Source organism: Leucoraja erinacea, chromosome 1 (assembly GCF_028641065.1).
Source record: "Leucoraja erinacea ecotype New England chromosome 1, Leri_hhj_1, whole genome shotgun sequence".
NCBI classification, from domain to species: domain Eukaryota; kingdom Metazoa; phylum Chordata; class Chondrichthyes; order Rajiformes; family Rajidae; genus Leucoraja; species Leucoraja erinaceus.
This window is the reverse complement of record NC_073377.1, coordinates 162,907,662-162,928,723: the sequence shown is the minus strand read 5'-3', so window position 1 is coordinate 162,928,723 and position 21,062 is coordinate 162,907,662. Positions and strand designations below refer to the sequence as shown.

Below are 21,062 nucleotides of genomic sequence, written 5' to 3'. Positions count from 1 at the left end.
TGTAATATAACAGGAAGGGTGATTGAATTACTGATTAATTTGGAAGGACCGTTGAGATCCTGGTTGGTAGGAAGAAGTTAAAAGACCAGTGGCAAGGCAATAAAGACTTGGTGTGTTTTAACTTTAAAATATTCAAAACATCGGCTCTTAGTACCAAGTGAAAATTAAATTTAATAACTAACACCAAGTGTAATAAATGAACTCTTTGTGTTTTGGACTTAATATGCAGCTAAAACCTGACAGAAACACACTGTTATTCATTTAGAAACCCTACTGGGATGTTCAATATAAAAGCAGAAAATGCAAGAAACACCCAGATCAAGTGTTTCTGGAGAAAGAAAAACAAAGTTAACATTTCATCATCAGAACATTTAGAAATAGTCATTTAAAGTTGAGAGAAGGTAATGGGAGAGTAAATAAGACAAAGAAGGAATATCTTTTCCTTGCCATTCTTGCCATAGAGGGAGTACAGAGAAGGTTCACCAGACTGATTCCTGGGATGTCAGGACTTTCATATGAAGGAAGACTGGATAGACTCGGCTTGTACTCGCTAGAATTTAGAAGATTGAGGGGGGGGATCTTATAGAAACTTACAAAATTCTTAAGGGGTTGGACAGGCTAGATGCAGGAAGATTGTTCCCAATGTTGGGGAAGTCCAGGACAAGGGGTCACAGTTTAAGGATAAGGGGGAAGTCTTTTGGGGCCGAGATGAGGAAATAATTTTTTTACACAGAGAGTGGTGAATCTGTGGAACTCTCTGCCACAGAAGGTAGTTGAGGCCACAGTTCATTGGCTATATTTAAGAGGACGTTAGATGTGGCCCTTGTGGCAAAAGGGATCAGGGGGTATGGAGGGAAGGCAGGTACAGGATACAGAGTTGGATGATCAGCCATGATCATCAGGCTCGAAGGGCCGAATGGCCTACTCCTGCACCTATTTTCTATGTTTCTATCTGTAAAAGCACAAGGTCAGTCAGATGAGTTAAATGGGACAGGGAGAGCATGAATATGCTTCTTTATCTGTAGTAAGGCGTTGCTAATGGTAGGGCTATAAAATGTGTACAGTCCCGCTATTAGGATGTTTCTTTGGAACAAAATTCTTCGAAATGTCATTTAGTTTACTATCATTTTTGTTTGCAATATCGCAAAGTGAACTCATCTTTGTTTTAATTAACAATGGTCATCCAAAACATATTTTTACACATCCAAACATGGAAAGCAGTGATAATTGTGACTAATTTCTGCTGAGAATATTATATTAAGACATAATATGTCACAATTGTATAATTACGATAACGTGTAACCTTGGTTAGAGCTTACCTGTGCAACCTCTAACATAGGTTAACATCTACCAAAATAAATCACTGCTATATATAACAACAATCTTTAAAGAGTGAAAATACAAGATACTCACTGTGGGGTTAATTCAAATGTCAGGATTTGTGGATACACAAAAACAATACAAAATTAATAAATGCATCGATATAAAAAAAAATGCTGCTTACCGATCCATACAATCTGCCATCTTCACTCATAGCAAGATAACGATTAGCGCAGATGCCCTTGATGGATATGATTCCAATAGATTCAGCCTGCAGTTGCAGTTTAACTGGAAAAAATGTTTTTCAAAATATATATATTAGATAATAATAATAATAATAATACAATAATAATAATAATTATAGAGCACTTTAAAAACAATCATAGTTGCAACAAAGTGCTGTACATCACTAACCATTGACAAAAAAAGTCAATACACACCAATAATAACAATCAAAAGAAATAGTAGGAAAAGACATGTCAAATAAAGAAACATTAAAAACAATAAAAACAGAAGCAAAGTCTCAGGCATGGTCAAAAGCCAGGGAGTACAAATGTGTTTTAACACTGGATTTGAAGATGGACAGTGAGGGGGCCTGTCTGATGTGCAACGGCAGGGTGTTCCAGAGCACTGGAGCAGCAACAGAGAAGGCTCTATCCCCTCTGAGCCTCTGATTAGACCTCGGTACCTCCAGGAGCAGCTGACCAGGATGTCATTAATACAATTTTCAAAAGTTTCAAATTACGGTGGGAGTAATTCCATGGATTCAAAATATTTTTATCCACAGGATAGATAGCACTGCTGGCAATTTTTTATTATCCTTCATGTTCCGGTGTCATGGCAGCGCAGTGATAAGAGTTGCTGCCTTACAGTGCCAGAGACCGATCCTGACTACGGGCGCTGTCTGTACAGAGTTTGTACGTTCTCCCCGTGAGTTTTCTCCGAGATCTTGGGTTTCCTCACACACTCCTACAACGTCCAGGTTTGTAGGTTAATGGCTTGGTATTATTGTAAATTGTCCCTAGTGTGTGTACAATAATGTTAATGTGTGGGGGTTGCTGGTCGATGCGGACTCGGTGGGCCGAATGGCCTGTTTTCACGCTGTATTTCTAAACTGAGGTGCCTTCTCAAATGAGTACAGCTTGCATAAAAGAAGATTTTATCTAATTCTATGAAGCCTGATCCAGTTCCAATGAAGAGATGCCAACATTTTAATTCAGGATGGTGAATCGAAGGAGGTAAATGGCAGAAAAGTCAGAAATAAGAACGGAGCCAATATCATTGATGGATAACTTACAGTGCAAATGCCCGTCCCAGAGATAACAAATTATCCAAAGTTGCAGAATTTGAAGTCAAGTAAGCAACAGTGCACCCAGACATAAAGATAATTCAAATAAATGTGAGGCGTTGTATTTTGGAAAGTCTAACATGAGCAGGACCTACACAGCAAATGGTAGAGGGAGTGTTGTAGACCAGAGAGATCTAGGAGCATGTACATAGTTCCTTAAAAGTGGCATCACAGGCAGATTGGGTGATTAAAAAGGCTTTTGCCATATTGGCCTTCGTCAGTCAGAGTATTGCAAAGAGAAGTTGGGATGTCATGCTGCAGTTATACAAGACATTGGTGAAGTCACATTTAGAGTATTGTGTTCATTTCGGGGCATCATGGCAGGAAATAGAGATCTCGAGTCACCCCTGCAATCTAACCACAAGTGCTCCACAAGGCAGTCACCCAATTTGTATTTGGTTTATCCAAGAATTACCACATTGTGAACAAATGTAATATAGCAGGAAGGGTGATTGAATTACTGATTAATTTGGAAGGACCGCTGGGATACTGGTTGGTCAGAAGAGGTTAAAAGACCAGTGTGGCATCTCCTGTGTATGCTTGCGAAAGTGGCATTAGAAGGAGAAGAGTGTGTGTGTGTGTGCGTGTGTGTGCGTGTGTGTGTGCGTGTGTGTGCGTGTGTGCGCGTGTGTGTGTGTGTGTGTGTGTGTGTGTGTGTGTGTGTGTGTGTGTGCGTGTGTGTGTGCGCGTGTGTGTGTGTGTGTGTGTGTGTGCGTGTGTGTGCGCGTGTGTGCGTGTGCGTTTGTGTGTGTGTGTGTGTGTGTATGTGTGTGTGTGTGTGTGTGTGTGTGTGTGAAGCCGATTCTCCCTCCCTCTGTCCACTCCGGCTCAGCCACCGCTCGGCCCGTCCCCGCCCACCCCCTACCTGCTCGCTGCCACCGCGCGAGTTGGTGTTCGTCACGGTGGGCACCACGTGTTTGTGAAGATATCCTGCGAGAACGCCATGAGGGCGAGTTACCGCGGCAGCAGCGGAGGACACGGACGGTCACAACCATCCACCCGGAGAAACGGGTAGACGGGACCGCCATTGCTGCAGAGGGCGGGCGGGGGAGAGGAGTGAATGAGGGAGAGAGAGATGGGACCAGGGCTTCCACTGAACTCCCACCCCCCCCCCCCCCCCCCCCCCCGTGGCGGTGGTGGGGGAGACGGTAGACAAGTTACTGTGAGGAGGGAAGAGGGGAGTTAGTGAGTGAGGCAGGAGAGGCCGCCGCCAGTGGGGCCGGAAGGGGCATCACCGTCTCAGTGACTGACAGGAGAGGAGACCAATCTACGCTCTGGTCACTGACAGGAGAGGAGACCAATCTACGGTTACACAAAAAAGCTGGAGAAACTCAGCGGGTGCAGCAGCATCTATGGAGCGAAGGAAATAGGCAACGTTTCGGGCCGAAACCCTTCTTCAGACTGATCGGGGGCGGGGGTGGGTGGGGACAAGAAAGGGAAAAGGAGGAGTAGCCAGAAGGCTGGGGGATGGGAGGAGACAGCAGGGGGGCTGAGGAAGGGGAGGAGACAGCAAGGACTAACGCCAATCTACATACTGGTCACTGACAGGAGAGAGACTAATCTGCGCATGCGCATTTTTAAAGATTTTTAAACCTTAATACCTTTGAAAATATACCATCGTTCTGAACAAAACTTGGTGCACTTGAGCACAGGAGAATGATAAGGTGGCAAAATCTTGTAGTGCTATCATGTACCATTTTTTGTGCAAATAGAAAACAACGCAAAACCGGAAGAGCACAATATCAGAATTTTAGTTATGTCTAGATATATGGGTATGTTGTGAGTAGGTGTATACATACACACACTGATCTTTTCTTTTATCTCTCTCGTTTGTCATATCATACTATGTTTGCATATTCTGTTGTGCTGTAGCAAGTTAAAAAGTCATTGTTCTAACTGGAACATATGACAATAAAACACTTTTGAGCCATGAAACTGAAAAGACGTGACATTTAGCATTACAAAAAAAAATTAAACAGAATTTCGAGTTATTTAAGCACGTAAAACATTCTAGATTTAACAATGAATATTAATGTAGAGACACAGAGTGATACAGTGTGGAAACAGGCCTTTGGTACAACTTGCCTACACCGACCATCATGTCCCAGCTGCACTAGTCCCACCTGCCTGCATTTGGTCCATATACCTCCAAACCCGTCCTATCCATGTACCTGTCTAACTGTTTCTTAACAGTTGGGATAGTCCCTGCCTCAACTACCTCATCTGACAGCTTGTTCCATACACCTACCACTCTTTGTGTGAAAAGATTACCCCTCAGTTTCATATTAAATAATTTCCCCTTCACCTTGAACCTATGTCCTCTGGTCCTCGATTCCCCTACTCTGGCCAAGAGACTCTGTGCATTGACCCAATCTATTCCATTCGTGATTTTGTACACCTCTATAAGATCACCCCTCATCCTCCTGCGATCTAAGGAATAGAGACCCAACCTACTCAACCTCTCCATATAACTCACACCCTTTAGTCCTGGCAACATCCTCGTAAATCTTCTCTGAGCCTTTTCAAGCTTGACAATATTGTTCCAATAACATGGTACCCAGAACTAAACACGATATTCTAAATGCGGTTTCACCAACATCTTATACAACTGCAACATGACCTCCCAACTTCTATACTCCATACTCTGACAGATGAAGGCCAAAGTGCCAAAAGTCTTTTTGACCACCTTATCTACCTGCGACTCAACCTTCAAGGAACCATGCACCTGCACTCCTAGATCCCTCTGCTCTACAACACTCCCCAGAAGCCTTCCATTCTCCGTGTAGGTCCTGCCCTTGTTAGACGTCCCAAAATGCAACACCCCACACATATCTGTATTAAATTCCATCAACCATTCCACAGCCCACCTGGCCAATCGACCCAGATCCTGCTGTAATCTTTCACAACCATCTTCACTATCTGCAAAACCACTAACTTTTGTATCATCAGCAAACTTGCCAATCTAGCTATGTGTGCTCTCATCCAAATCATTGATGTGGATGCATTTTACTTAATAGTTGTATACCTGAAAGTTTAGCTAACCACAAGCATGAAATTTAACTCACTATTATCTTATATGCCCTTCTCATGCCTTATCATTCCAGTGACGGAAGTGCTAATAACCTACCTCTACTACTTCCGCATCGTAGAAATGTCATTATCCATTATCACTAGGCAGCTCAACTACATATTAAAATCTTTGGCACCAATCAATTGCATTATTATGACCTCAGGCTGTGTGTTCAGAAAGGTTGCAGGAGTATTAAGCAACAAAATAAGGATAGTTATCTTGAGCTTTAGAAGTTTTAATACCACCATATTTATTTAAACCTCAGGAAATAATGATTCTATAATAAAGATAACCTGCCACAGGATTTCCCTAATTTCTTAACCCATTTCTCTCCCAGGTAACATCTGTAAATATATCCCACAAGGGAATATCAGTTAGCTGAAGAAATGCTCATGAAGGGTAAATAATAATGGAGATTTAAATTCAGCTAAAGTTAAGAGTTACAAGATCTGTATATAAAAATATCACAATCAGAATCCTTTACTCAGGATGGGAAAATCAAATACTGGGGGGGGGGGGGGGGGGGGGGGGGGCAGCTTTAAAGAGGGGCAAAGTTTAAAAGAGATGTGTAGGCAGGGTTTGAAATTAGTGGTTGCCCGGGTGCCAATGGCAACTTACAGTCCCGCCGGGCAACCTAAAAGCCATGCCATTTTGCCCGGCTTGGCAAGCAACCAGGACACCCGCCTGCCATCCGTGTCCGGGTCTCAGCTCTCGGCGCTAGCTCTCGGCTCTCGGGTCTCGGCTGCTGGAGAAACTCAGCAGGTGAGGCAGCATCTATGGAGCGAAGGAAATAGGCGACGTTTCGGGTCGAGACCCTTCTTCAGATTTATGTCGGGAGGGGTGGGGGGGGGGGGGGAAAAATAAAGGAAGAGGCGGAGACAGTAGACTGTGGGAGAGCTGGGAATGGGAGGGGGAGGATGGAGAAAGCAAGGACTACCTGAAATTGGAGAAGCCAATGTTCATACCACTGGGATGTAAACTACCCAAGCAAAATTTGAGGTGCTGTTCCTCCAATTTACGGTGGGCCTCACTCTGACCATGGAGGAGGCCCAGGACAGAAAGGTCAGATTTGGAATGGGAGGGGGAGTTGAAGTGTTGAGCCACCGGGAGATCAGGTTGGTTATTGCGAACTGAGCGGAGGTGTTGTGCGAAGCGATCGCCAAGCCTGCGCTTGGTCTCACCGAGGTTGATCATACGCTGAATAATTCAACCACATTTTTGTTTGGAAGTGGAAAGAAATAATAGAAATTGCATTCATTGCAACGTGTAAAAAGAGTTGAGATACTGTATTGTAATTTTGCTGCATGTCATTGTGGTATATATCATGTCTTGATTGGTGAATATGTTTAGTTTGTGACTTTATTTGAAGCAGAAATAATATGTGAATGCTTCATTGAGTATAATTCCGACTGGTAACTACGCACTTTGTCCGAGCACATTATCGTACGCGTCATGCAAGCCGTCTTAAATGACCACCTAAACTGTCACTTGGCAACATAAAAAGCTGCCGAGGTTGCCCGGCTGGCAACAGGGGAAAAAGGTTAAGCGAGAACCCCGATAGGGCATTTTGTTTAATTATACATAGAAGGTGACGAGTACCTGGAATCCACTGCCAGGGTGATGGTTGTAGCAGATATGTTAGTGGCAGTTAAACAACTTTTGGATAGGCATATGGATATGTAGGGAATGGTTATGGGCAGGAAGGAAAATAATTATCTTGGCATCATGTTTAGCACAGACATTGTGGTTCGACGAGCCTAATCTGTACTGTTCTATTATATTACTACCGATCCAGATCCACTGAAATAATTAGTACTTCTAACACAGTTAACAGTGGACATGAAACAAATACAAAATAAGTTCCAAGGTGACTCCGTTAGCCATTCTTGGAGATACCAGAGGGTTAGTTGCCTCTGTAGATGGAAAATATCTCAGTGTTGAACAATCCACGCATTGGGGTGGAGAAGTTGTACTGCATCCAGTGGTAATATTTCATACTGGGAATGTATTAACACTGAAATCATTTCATTCAAATTCAAAGATTTATTGTCAAAAGATACTGTCTTCTGGTGGCATCAATTGTTTTCTCGAATTAGCATCACTACACAATCTCTGAATGCAATACATTAAAAATACAGAACTTAAACACTTTGCAGCATGTTTCAGACTAAAATAATAACATTAAATGGGCATTTTGAACAAAGATTCTGAAGAAATACACTGCAAAATATACATGAAGTGATCAACAGCGAATGACTGTTATAAGGGGGAAATACATAAGGAGGGAAAGGGTAAATAGAAAGAGAGTGGGACCCTTCAGGAATCAAAGTGGTCACCTCCAAAGATCCTATAGCGAGCAAGATGGTCCACTCGACGAAAAAGACCTAGTACGGTCATGGGCAGATTCATGGGTAATTTTCGGCCCCATTTCCGTAACCGGCTTCCGTCTCCGCACCAAAGATCCCGTAGCGGAGCAAAGATAACTAGTGCAGAGACGGAAGCCGGTTACAGGAACTTCCTCGTAAAAATAAAAGTTCTTTGGTAAAGATCTTCTCCTCATTTTCAGAATTATAATTTATTAACACAAACTGTTCCCCCGCAACGTTGATTACACTGCGAGTTGGGTCGGGTTACTGAAATGGATGAAAAAAAGGTCCACGTTCCACTCCGTTGCGTACTAAATGTCAGCCCATTGTATTTAGCAGGAGTGGTCCATCTTGGATCTTTGGTCACCTCTGTGTGGAGCCACAGGAGATGGGCAAGTTACTTCTCCTCTGTATTTACCGAGGGAAAAGACAGTAGGAGAGAGGAAATTGGAGCAGTCACTGGAAGCGTCTTGAGAGCAGTCAGGGTTACCGTCGAAGAAGGACTGAAGGTACTGTTGTGTTTGAAGGGAGACAAATCTCCAGGGCCTGATCAGATATATTCGAGGACATTGCAGGAAACTAGAGTGGAAATTGCGGGAGCCCTGATTGAAATTTACGAGTCGTCCTTAAATACGGGAGAGGTGCCGGAAGACTGGAGGGTGGTAAATGTTGTACCTCTTTTCAAGAAGGGCTGCAGGGGAAATGTTGGGAACTATAGGCTGGTGAGCTTAACATCTGTAGTTGGTAAGTTACTGGCATTTGGATGGGCAAAGGGAAAGTCATCATGGTTTTGTACGTGGAAGGTTGTGTCTCACAAATCTGATTGCTTTTTTTGAAGACGTGACCAAAAAGGTCGCCGAGGGCCGAGCTGTAGATGTTGTGTACATGGCATTCGACAAGGTTCCGCATGGTAGGCTGCTCTGGTAGGTTAGATCGCATGGGATCCAAGGAGAGATAGCTGAATGGATAGCAAATTGGCTCCGTGGAAGAAAGCAGAAGGTAATGGTGGAAGATTGCTTCTCAGACAGGAGGCCTGTGACTAGTGGTATGCATCAGGGTTCAGTGCTGGGCCCGTTATTGTTTGTCATCTACATCAATGAGTTGGATACAGGGCAAGATTAGCGAGTTTGCTGATGATATAAAAGTGGGTGGTTTTGCAGATATTGAAGATGGTTGTGAAAGGTTGCAGCAGGATCTGGTGGGTGGAGGACTGGTTGATGGAATTTAATACACAGAAGTGTGGTGTTGCATTTTGGGACGTCAAACAAGGGCAGGACCTACACAGTAAATGGTAGGCCTCTGGGGAGTGTTGTAGAGCAGAGTGATCTAGAAGTGCAGGTGCATGGTTCCTTGAAGGTCGAATCGTAGGGAAATAAGGTGGTCAAAAAGGCTTTTGGTACATTGGCCTTCATCAGTCAGAGTATTGAGTATAGAAGTTGGGAGGTCATGTTGCAGTTGTATAAGACGTTGGTGAGACCCCATTTCGAATATTGTGTTCAGTTCTGGGCACCATGTTATAGGAAAGTTATTGTGAAGCTTGAAAGGGTTCAGAAAAGATGTAAAGATGTACCAGGACTAGAGGGTCTGAGCTATAGGGTGAGGTTGAGTAGGCTGGGTCTCTATTTCATGGAGTGCAAGAGGATGAGGGGTGATCTTATAGAGGTGTACAAAACCATGATAAGAATAGATCTGGTCGATGCACAGTCTCTTGCCCAGAGTAGGGGAATCGAGGGTCAAGGGACATAGGTTCAAGGTGAAGGGGAAAAGATTTAATCAGAATCCGAGGGGTAACTTTTTCACACAAAGTAGTTGAGGCTGGGACTATCCCAACGTTTAAGAAACAGTTAGACAGGTACATGGCTAGGACAGGTTTGGAGGGATAGTGGGACAAGTGGGACTAGTGTAGCTGGGACATGATGGTTGGTGTGGGCAAGTTTGGTGCAAGGTCCTGTTTCCACACTGTATCACGCTATGACTCTATGACTGTAACCTTTGTGTTTGTGCTTTTTTAAAAAATTCTATTTTATTTTTTTAATATGTTTTAATATTTATTATTTATTTATTTTATGATACTGACTGTAATGGGAAATTCATTTTGTTGTCTCTAATTGAGACTATGACAATAAATTTGAATACAATACAATACAATACCTTGCCTCTAGATAGTTACATCGAAATAGCTTAGTCATTGTAAGTGCGACTGTGAAAGCGGTACCCAATTCATTTGCAACTGCTGCATACAAGAGTATAGGACTGTCTTTGCAGTTATAATCCAGCTGTTACATTTAATTGTGAATATCAGATGCACCCACCCACTATGAGCTAAAGATTAGATTAAATGACAAATGATTCAATGCATCAATGGAGTTATTTTGAAGCATTTACCCGTCTCACCCATGAGTTGTGGGTTGTGAAAGTAGATCAGTGTTAATGTTTAGAATGTATTCTGGTGCCCATGGTCATGACTGGGATATATGACCTTCAAATTCTATTTCCAACATTTGCATTATAAATGCACTTTCAAAAAATAATTTTTTAGTTACAACAACCATTTTTCCCCACCCTCTTTCCACACCACAAATGCATCAAAATTAAATATTTTTTTTGTTAATCATAATTTCACAGTAGATTTGACATTGTTACTACTGTGGAGTATTGAATGCAATTTATCGAAAACATCTGCCCCATTGTAAGTATGGTTCCACAACATCAATGAAGAAAATATTTAATGTGTTTAACTACCAAATTCTTGAAAACCTTGTCTTCCCTTAACACAGAATCTGAGTATTATTTAATTCTGAAATGAGATTTTTTACATTAGTTTTCTTACTGTTTATTCCTAGAAAAAAAAAAACACACAAAAACGTGCCTAGAATGGGAAATTGTCCTTTAAACCAGGGGAAATTAAATTTAAACCTATAATTAACGCTTCTCAAAACAGGCACAGATTATACATTTGGTAGTTTTACACTCGAGTTCAGTGAACAGGAGTCTGTCTACCAAGTCACATACATGATTCATCTTTAACTGGCAGCATTTCAGAAATTTCAGCATTTCGGTTTTCAAAAATGTTTGGCTATTTTCTCTGGTTTTAATTTTTGACACGAAATATTCAAGGCACTGGACAAGCCAATGGCCAGGTTTTAATTTCAGTTTGAACTGTTGAAGTCACAATTACCCAGATGCGGCCAAATTCAGTGCTGATCCTGGATTGCAGCCCTTCATAAAACCCTTATTTGGGCCCCCAGAGTTAACATATCTGTTCCAGAAAATGTACGACTAGGTCTGCAGTGGCTGGAAATCAAGTTGCAGGCCTCTGAACTAATTTCAACTCTAAATGCTTACATCAATTTTTGTGCTATCTGCTCATATTATCAAAATTAAATTGAGTTCCTCCACCCCCCCACCCCTTCTGTCAACGTGCATGTTTAATAAACCTAGATAGATTAGCTGGAAATATATCCACACATTTTTACCAGTATTCCTTCCTGTATCCCTCAAGTTTAATTTTAATGCCTGCTCGCTATAACACAATTCAAGTATTGAAAACCCAATAGAGTTAGGGCACTTCATCACAAGCATAAATATGGAGTTTCTCCTAACCCGCTAAAAAGCTCAGTATTAGTAAAAAAAAAACAGCAGTGCCATTATAATATTTTCAGATCATTTATTTTATAATAACAAGGTACATTTAAGTTTCAAAGCCAGAACATAAATAGTTCTTAAATTGTTGCAGATTGCAAGGTTCAAGGGATAATGGATATCTTGAAGAAAATATGGAGAGAAGCAGTGATTGTTGAGCATCTAACAAAGTCTGTGGTGAAAATCCTTCCATCACCAGAGATGAGTTAAGGTGGTATTAGGGTTTATTATCCATAGAAAGACTTTGCACTCCACAGGATCTTGGAAAGTAAAGCTTTGACCCTTGAACCCTTTCACCTTGAGCTTGAAGTTTACTTGGCTCAAACCTTAGTTACAAGGTCAGCATTTTATCTTGAGTGTCTTTGCTACTCCTCCGAACCCCTCGTGTTCACCAAACCAGACCTCCCCAGGCTAGCCTTCTACCCTTGCATAATATCTTTTTGGTATTTCTACCCCTGTCTATATCTTCTCTCATCCAACCACACATCTTTTCCTGATCATTAACTGCTATTGTAAATTATTCTGTCATCTTCAATAAACCACTCTCAACTTCTCTCCTTTCGCACATTTCAAATATATACATGAAAATAGCTCCGGGGGACAACCATACAAGGTTTTCCTGGGTTACAAACGGGTTTCTCTTATAGTTTATGTCAAAAAGCATACATCAAGTCACTCCATAAGTTAACTACACCTCCACAATATTGTAACAAATGGTATCAAAAGCCCATTTCAGAGGATCACTCTGAACTACCGATCTTTACATGACCCTTGGATATACAGCACAGGAGCTGGTCCTTCGGCCCATCAAGACCATGTTGACCAGCAATCACCCCGTAAATTAGCACTATCCTACACACTAGGGTCTCTTCCTGTTGGAGGCCGCTCCTCGTTGCGGCCTCAACGACGACTTTAAAAGAGATTCAAAAAGTTTCCCCCCCCCCCCACCCCACCCCCCCCACAACACACAATAATAACCTGCAAACCTGGATATATTTAAGTATGTGGAAGGAAACAAATGGAACCCATTTCCCAGGGAAAACCCACATTGTCATAGGAAGAATCTACAAACTCCGTAGAGACAACACCCATAGTCAGGATGGAACCTGGGTCCCTATCTCCCAGGCAAGAGGTACAGATGTTTGAATGAATGAATGATTGAATGAATGATTGAATGTATGAATGAATGAATGATTGAGTGAATGACTAAGTTTATTGGCCAGGTATTCACATACAAGGAATTTGGCTTGGTGCTCCGCCCGCAAGTGACAATATGACATAAGTGACAACACATCCAGATTCAGGGCCAATTTCTTCCCAACTGTTATCAGGCATAAGACCCATCCTCTCACCGGCTTGAGTGCAATCCTGACCTCCCATCTACCTCAGTGGAGACCTTTGAACTATCTTTATCTTGCACTTAATGTTGCACCCTTTATCCTTTTGTCTGTACACTGTGGACAGCTTGATTGTAATCATGTACAGTCTTTTCTTTGACTGTCTAGCACGCAACAAAAAGCTTTTCACTATAACTCGGTACACGTGACAATAATGAACTGAACTATTCCAGCTGTGACTTCATCAACACCCTGAACAACTGTTACAGAACTTCCCTATTCTTAAACTCTTGACCTTCACAACAAAAGCCAATGTGCCTTCTTAACTATTTGCAGGGCCTGACTTGTCTGACAATATGATCCTTCAGAGTTCGAAGGGATCTAAAGGAGTGAAAGATCCCTCTGAACTTCATACATTTGCAATTTCTCTCCGCTCCACCTTTTGATTCTTCTTAAAGTGCGTGATCTTGCCCTTCCCAGTTTAAAAATTTCCCAAGTTTTCCCCAATCAACTCCCTTATATCCCACTGCAGAATCACAGTGTGCACTCGCAGCAAATATGGCTGGCCTGATACGCCAAGATATGCCAAGGCTTGTTTCCGCGCTGTACAGCTCTACGACTATCACAGCAATTGCCTTTCCACTTTTTTGTATCATTGGCAAACTTGGAAACCTTACAAGCCGTTTCCTCTTCCAGATCATTAATGCAAATAGAAACCAAGTTAAGGTCAAGAACCGATCCTTGGGGTACTATTGCATCCCACCAGCATAAAAAAGATCAATTGATCCCAAATCTTGTGCCCACTGCTGTAATCAATGAAGGCAAGTGCACCAAATGCTTTCTTCATGGCTGTTACCAATCATGCCACTTACAGGGAAATATGTACCTGTACCTCTAGGTCTCTGTGTCATTTACTGTGCAAATTACGTCCTGGTTCAACTTTCAAAAATGCACTATCTTGCATGGCAAATTCCATCTGTCATTTCTTGGCCACTTCCCCAGTTTATTTCAATCATGTTATATTAATAGATATACTTTTTAGTTTAGTCTAGATACAGCCTGGAAACAGTCCCTTCAACCCACCAAGCCTGCAACAACCAGCGATCTCCACTCATTAATGCTTTCCGACACTAGGGTACTATCCAACACGAGGGACAATTTTATACATTTATACCATGCCAATTAACTAACAAACTTGTACGTCTTTGGAGTGTGGGAGAAAACCGGAGCACCTGGAGAAAACCCACGCAGAGCACGGGGAGAACGTACAAACTCTGTGCAGCCAAGAGCTCATAGCCAGGATCGAACCCGGTCTCTGGTGCTGTAAGCGTTGTAAGGCAGCAACTCTACTGCTGCGCCACCATGCTGCCCTTCTTCACAAAACCAAAAATGTTGGCGTCATCTGCAAATTTAACTAACCAATCTCATCACTCTCATTCAGATGAATATAGATGACAAGCAATGGACCCAGCAACAATCCCAACGCTACACCACAGGTCACAAGCTTCCAATCTTAACAACCCTCCATTGCATCCGACTCCTTCCACAAGACACTTTCATAATGAATTGGCTACCCCAGATACTCTTCCAGACCAACCTACTTGTCTTTGTCAAAGACCTTGTTTAAATTCACAACTCTTCATCATCTCTTGCAGTAATCTTCTGGTACCCTCCCGGAACTTAGCACGTTTAAAAAAATAAACAATGGGTCCACTATCTTTGCAACACCCTAGTGTACACAGTCGAGTTCCAGTAATTTGTCCACCTTTAGCCCTGTGAGTTTCTCTAATATTTTATCCCTTATGATTAAGATCTCTGCAAGTTCCTCTCTATTATTTGAAATTAGCCCATCTGTATCCCTAAGGATATTCGCACTGCCCTTTATTATGAGGCTTAATGCACAGAAAATCATAATTTTCCAATATTAATTCACCAGCCTCATTTTCTAGAGAGCCAATTTAATCATCTTCTTCCTATTTATATATTGATAGAAAGTCTGTTTTAATATTGCATGCAATTTTACTCTCAAAATCAATCTTCTGCCTTAGGCAATTTTTTTCAGCGACTACAGGTGACTAGGCTGTGGCCACATGGTTGCGGGGTGATGTCTGTATGGTCGTGAGTAGACTCCTCAAGTCGCCTAAAGAGTCGTAACGTTTATCTGGTCGCCGCTGGATTTTGAAATGTTCAAAACGTTTCAGCGACTGTGGGCTTGGCGTGGCTTGTCTTCTCCTGTCGTAGGTGTTGTAGTAGGTTGTCGCCAGGTGATGTTGGTTGTCGCCTGGTGCCGACTTCGGTGAATTCCTTTGGCGACTACCTACATCAATCGGCGACAGGTACCGGCGACTGAATTGTCTTCAGTTGTCGCCGACAGGGTCGCTGCTTGTCACGGGTGGACGTAGGTTGACTTTGGTTGTCGCATGTGTGGCCGTAGATTGTCGTAGGTGTGGTTGTAGGTGGACGTCTTAAAGGGGCGCCGGTTGCCAGTAGCTTGCTGTAGCTTGACGTCGACTAGGTGGTTGTAGACATTGTCGTAGGTGGGATCCAGTCGCTGCTTTTGCGGCGACCTGCTACGACTGTGACAGTCGCCGAAAAAAATTGCCGGATTTTAAAAACGTCAAAATCCTTTGACCAATTGCTAGCCCGGGCCACTTTGCATGCTGTAGTTTTCAACATAACATTAACTTTTAGCTGTTTTGTTACCCACAGATTGCACCACTTTCTCGGTGAATATTTTCCAATTAGGTCAAATCCCTGCTTAGTGTTTATGGACCAGCTGTTGAATATCTGCCATTATTCATCTGAGCAATTCTCTAAGCTTATTTTCCCAGTCCACATTACACAACTCATCCTTCATACCATCGTAACTTCCCTTATTTAAGTTGAAGACAGTGATTTTGGTCCGGTGGTGTTCACCCTTAAACCATCTGGATTTTTTTTGCTTTGCAGTCACTACCCAATGGTGATTCAGTACATGATTTTCTTACGAATCCCTCATTATTCATGACAAAATCTAAAATAGCCTTTTTCTAGGTATGTTCCATGACAGTATTTTAAGCAATGCCAGAAGCACTTCACAAATTATTTTTCTGCGAGAGATACCCTTGCCAGTTTGGATTATTCAATCAATGTGTGGATCAAAAATCTCCCATGATCATTTAAATTCCTGTCAAACATGCCCTGGATTTATGCTCAGCCCCATCCACAGGTGGTGTTTTGGGGCCCTATAGACTACTCCCAGCCGTGTCTTCTTTCCCCTGGATATTTCACCAAACCCCATAGAAACATAGAAACATAGAAATTAGGTGGTGGAGTTTCGGGGGCCGAGCCTGCACCGCCATTCAATATGATCATGGCTGATCATCCAACCAGTATCCCGTACCTCCTTCTCTCCATACCCCCTGATCCCCTTAGCCACAAGGGCCACATCTAACTCCCTCTTAAATATGCCATTTCCTCACCCCTCTGTGGCAGAGAGTTCCCAGATTAACCACTCTCTGCTATTCACTGCCCCCTTTATCCTTAAGCTGTGACCCCTTGTCCTGGACTTCCCTAACATCGGGAAATCTTTAACTTTGCTATTCACTGCTCCTTTAATCACGATACAACTCTGCTCTAATATCTTAGAAACATAAAAAATAGGTGCAGGAGTAGGTCATTTGGCCCTTCGAGCCAACACCACCATTCAATATGATCATGGCTGATCATCCAGAAGCAGTAGCACCAGCACCGTACCTGCTTTCTCCCCATATCCCTTGTTTCCGTTAGCCCTAAGAACTATATCCAACTCTTTTCCTTGCTCAACAATACTTCCCATCCTTCTTTTCCTGGTACCTATTCTCATGGAGCATCATACAACCTGTAATATTGATCACTGGTGCGGATCAACCTGCAACAGCTATTACATTATACTCGTGTTGTTATTTGTGCTGGCATCTCAACTCTTATTGCACATGGTATGTTCATTTGAGTAAAGAGTTAAATAATTTTAAATAGCACTAAAGACACCATAATTTTTTTTTGGAATTCAACATGAAAATTAAATTTTTTGCAAGGATGAAAGTGAGAAATACCAAAATCTATACACACATGTACATCATGTATCCAATTGCTTTTATAAACAAAAGATTATGATTTGTGACTGGTGATGTTCATGTTTTTTTCCAAACTTTATAAAGGTTTGCCAGTGTCTTGTTGCAATTTAGTTTAGGTGGCTTCAAGTGACCTCTCTTCACATTTATGATCAATTTGTAGTTTTTCTTAAACTGCCATTCTTGCATCGTTTACCATCTCCAATTTAAACATCACTCCAAGGCCCCTGAAACAAGGCTTTCCTCAGAATCAGCACCAAAGGCTCAACTTAACATGCAAAATACCCAATACAAAATTGTTCGTAAAATGTTGTCAAGTTTCTCAGCACAGTCTGCTGGGAATTCACCAAGTAGTGGTAGTGATAGTATGAGATGATGGGCTATACAACAAGGATTTTGATCATTGATCAGTGCTGTCATCCTCTTCCCTTTGTCCATCTGGAAAATGCACAATTTATATCCTCAGGCTGTCTTAAATTACTTCTGAAATGTAACATCTTCCAGAAGCACTGACATTTTCACATCTCACATCACACGGAATAGGCTGACTATACAATACAAAACGTCTTTGAACCTACAACTAGTGCTGGTATATGACCATTTCCAATAAGAGAGGGTCTAACAACCTACGTTTGACATTCACCAGCATAACCATCACAGAATTCCCCACCATCAACTGGGTTACCATTGACCACAAACTCAATTGGATCAAGTCAGGCACATAAATACCATGCGACATGAACAGACCAGTGTCTGGGGAACAAGTGATTCACTGCCTTATATCCAAAAGGCCTTTCCACAAGGTACAAGTTATGAGCGTGATAAATCATTCTCCACTCGGCTTAAGTACAGCACCAATAAATAATCCACTTCCTCCTTGATTTGCACCAAATTCACCACACTGAACATTTGTTTCATTCACCACTGGCATTTGTAGTATGGACCACCTACAGAGTATCTGCCATTTCAAGTCAAGTCAAGAGAGTTTATTGTCATGTGTCCCTGATAGGACAATGAAATTCTTACTTTGCTTCAGCAAAACAGAACATAGTAGGCATTGACTACAGAACAGATCAGTGTGTCCATATACCATTATATACGTAAATACACACATGAATAAATAAACTGATCAAGTGCAAATAACAGACAATGGGCTATCAATGTTCAGAGTTTTGTCCGAGCCAAGTTTAATAGCCTGATGGCTGTGGGGAAGTAGCTATTCCTGAACCTGGTCGTTGCAGTCTTCAGGCTCCTGTACCTTCTACCTGAAGGTAGCAGGAAGATGAGTGTGTGGCCAGGATGGTGTGGGTCCTTGATGATACTGGCAACCTTTTTGAGGCAGCGACTACGATAGATCCCCTCGATGCAAGGGCGGTCAGAGTCGATGATGGACTGGGCAGTGTTTACTACTTTTTGTAGTCTTTTCCTCTCCAGGGTGCTCAAGTTTCCGAACCAAGCCATTTAGGCAGCGGCTCACTATCACCTTCTCATGAGCCACACAAACTCCATTCTCTGAACATCATCTCCATCCCTTTCCTTTGCAAAACCTAAAACGGAACTCATTTATTGACACCATTTGATGCCAGTGTGACCCAAGATGAGCTTCAGAACAGAACTAAGACTGACTGTATTAACCCCCCCCCCCCCTCCAAATAACACAATTCTTCCCTTTGCCTCCTCAGAAACTGTTTGACCAACTGAGCTCTTCCAGCAGTTTTTTTTTAGTTTTTTTTTTTACTTTCTACACCCCATCTCTTCTGTGGCTGGAAGAAAACATCTTTCAGCCTTACTCTGTTTACTGAACCACTTCCAGAAGCGCTCTTCATGTATCATGTTCTAATTACCCATCACCCATTTAATGATGTGTTTTTCCTTCCTGTCATTTTTTAAATCTGTAATAATACCACATCTCATCCCTATAATCCTTCCAGTTTTCCAGCTCACAGGGAAATTGATGCCCCTTTAATTTTGGTCTTGAGATTATCTGAATTTAATCATTCAAAATTACATTTTCAATGCAAAGACACTCTCTGGAATTCTTTTGGTAAATTCAAATTCATTTCCCTCTGTAAGCTTCAATATGCTTCTCAAAAACTACAACGCTTGATATAATAAACACAATGTGGCTTGTCAAATGAAAATGTTTTAGGCTGTTATATATTAAAGTGCCCTAAAAAATAATTCTCATTTAACATGACATTTAACATGAAGAGGACTGACTTTGATGCCTTCCCTCACAGTGGGAAACTTTTATTCCGCTGTGTGGGGATGTTTTATGTTGGAGTCTATCGTGTGTTGTGTTCTTTTTTTATTCGCATGGCTGTATGGTGACCACACATTTCACTGTACCAACTGGTACATGTGACAAATAAATGTATCTTGTATCTTGTACTTGCATATTATGCCTGGAGATTGATCCACAACAGGAGACAGTGCTGTAACTTCCCAATGAAGTCTACTCCTAGCACCCAATCATGCATTTTGTACTAGAATATTCAGCACTTAGTTCAGTACTTCTGTAAAGAGTAGACATATTCTTAATAAGAGTAGATTGTATATATTTGCCTAAATTCTGCAAACAAAAATATCATTCATCCTTACTGAGCATACACATCTAAGTATTAAGAATTGCAGAAAATCTTGAGCACAAGACTTTTAATGTTGGATTGCTGCCAAATTGCTGATCAGTAAATGGAACAGATGTACCTTATCCAAGCTCCAAGCTTTAAATATACCGACTATTATGCAAAATTTTGGCCAAGAAATTCTCCTTAATATGCCATTCCAGATGTAGAAACATTCCCCCCATCTGTAACGTTGCTTCGCAAAATCTACCTTTTCTGGAAAGGCACATCAAACCAGTGCACATCAAATCAAAGCATTTTATTCGAAAAGTCCATATTCAAAACTTCTGTTGCACACAATGACTGGACCAAACATATCTTGTGTAATGGAATTGTCCTTGCACATCTAAAACGTTCAGAAGTATTTTCACTGCATCAGATGGGAGGAAGAGTCATTGGACAAGTCAGTAGTTTTTTGGTGAGGTAGGGAGAAGTCAGCAGTTAACTAGAAACACATGAAATTGCAGATGCTGGAAAAAATAGCAAGTTGGAAGTACTCAGTGGGTCAGGCAGCACCTGTGGAGGGAATGGACAAAAACCTTCTGGAGCCCGAAGATCGACGGTGTTTCAGATCAGGACTCTTATTCAGACTGCAGAAAGGTCGCAATCTGTATCATCATCCACCCCCCCCCCCCCCCCCCCCCTTATTTGTGGATTGTGAGAAATTAAGGGACAAAAGTTTAGGGGTAACATGAGGGGGAACTTCTTTACTCAGAGAGTGGTAGCTGTGTGGAATGAGCTTCCAGGGGAAGCGGGGGAGGCATGTTTGATTTTATCATTTAAAAATAAATTGGATAGGTATATGGACGGGAAAGGAATGGAGGGTTTATGGTCTGAGTGCAGGTAGATGGGACTAGGTGAGAGTAAGTGTTCGGCATGGATGGCCGAGATGGCCTGTTTCCGTTCTGTAATTGTTATATGGTTTTGTTAATCCAAAGATTTTGTGCTACACAACACACAATAACAGAGATGAGTTGTTGTAATTTCATACAATACCTCCTGAAGAAATCAATTCTATATCAGAATTCTTACTTTGAAAGATACTACAGTACATGTTTGAAAATTCCTCAAAATACATTACACAAAGATGCAGTTACGTACTGCCAGATTATTATTAGAAGATCTTTGTTTGACAAATTCTAATCCAATTTGAGAAAACATCTTCCCTGAATCACAGAAAGGTTACAGCACAAGAGAGACATTTTCTTGGGTGCAACAGCAATCCAGTTCACACCATTTCCATTGCCATTCTCCATGTTCCTGC

The 21,062-nt window shown here is 41.8% G+C and overlaps 1 protein-coding gene across 1 annotated transcript in view; it reads right to left on the bottom strand.

Annotated features, from left to right (window-relative positions):
- Window positions 1-21,062, bottom strand: part of fgf2 (fibroblast growth factor 2) — a 49,338-nt gene that overhangs the window by 23,656 nt on the left and 4,620 nt on the right. Inside the window, exon 2 of the mRNA XM_055647342.1 lies at window positions 1,505-1,608. Coding sequence (XP_055503317.1) covers window positions 1,505-1,608 — 104 coding nt within the window. The remainder of the gene's footprint in view (window positions 1-1,504; window positions 1,609-21,062) is intronic.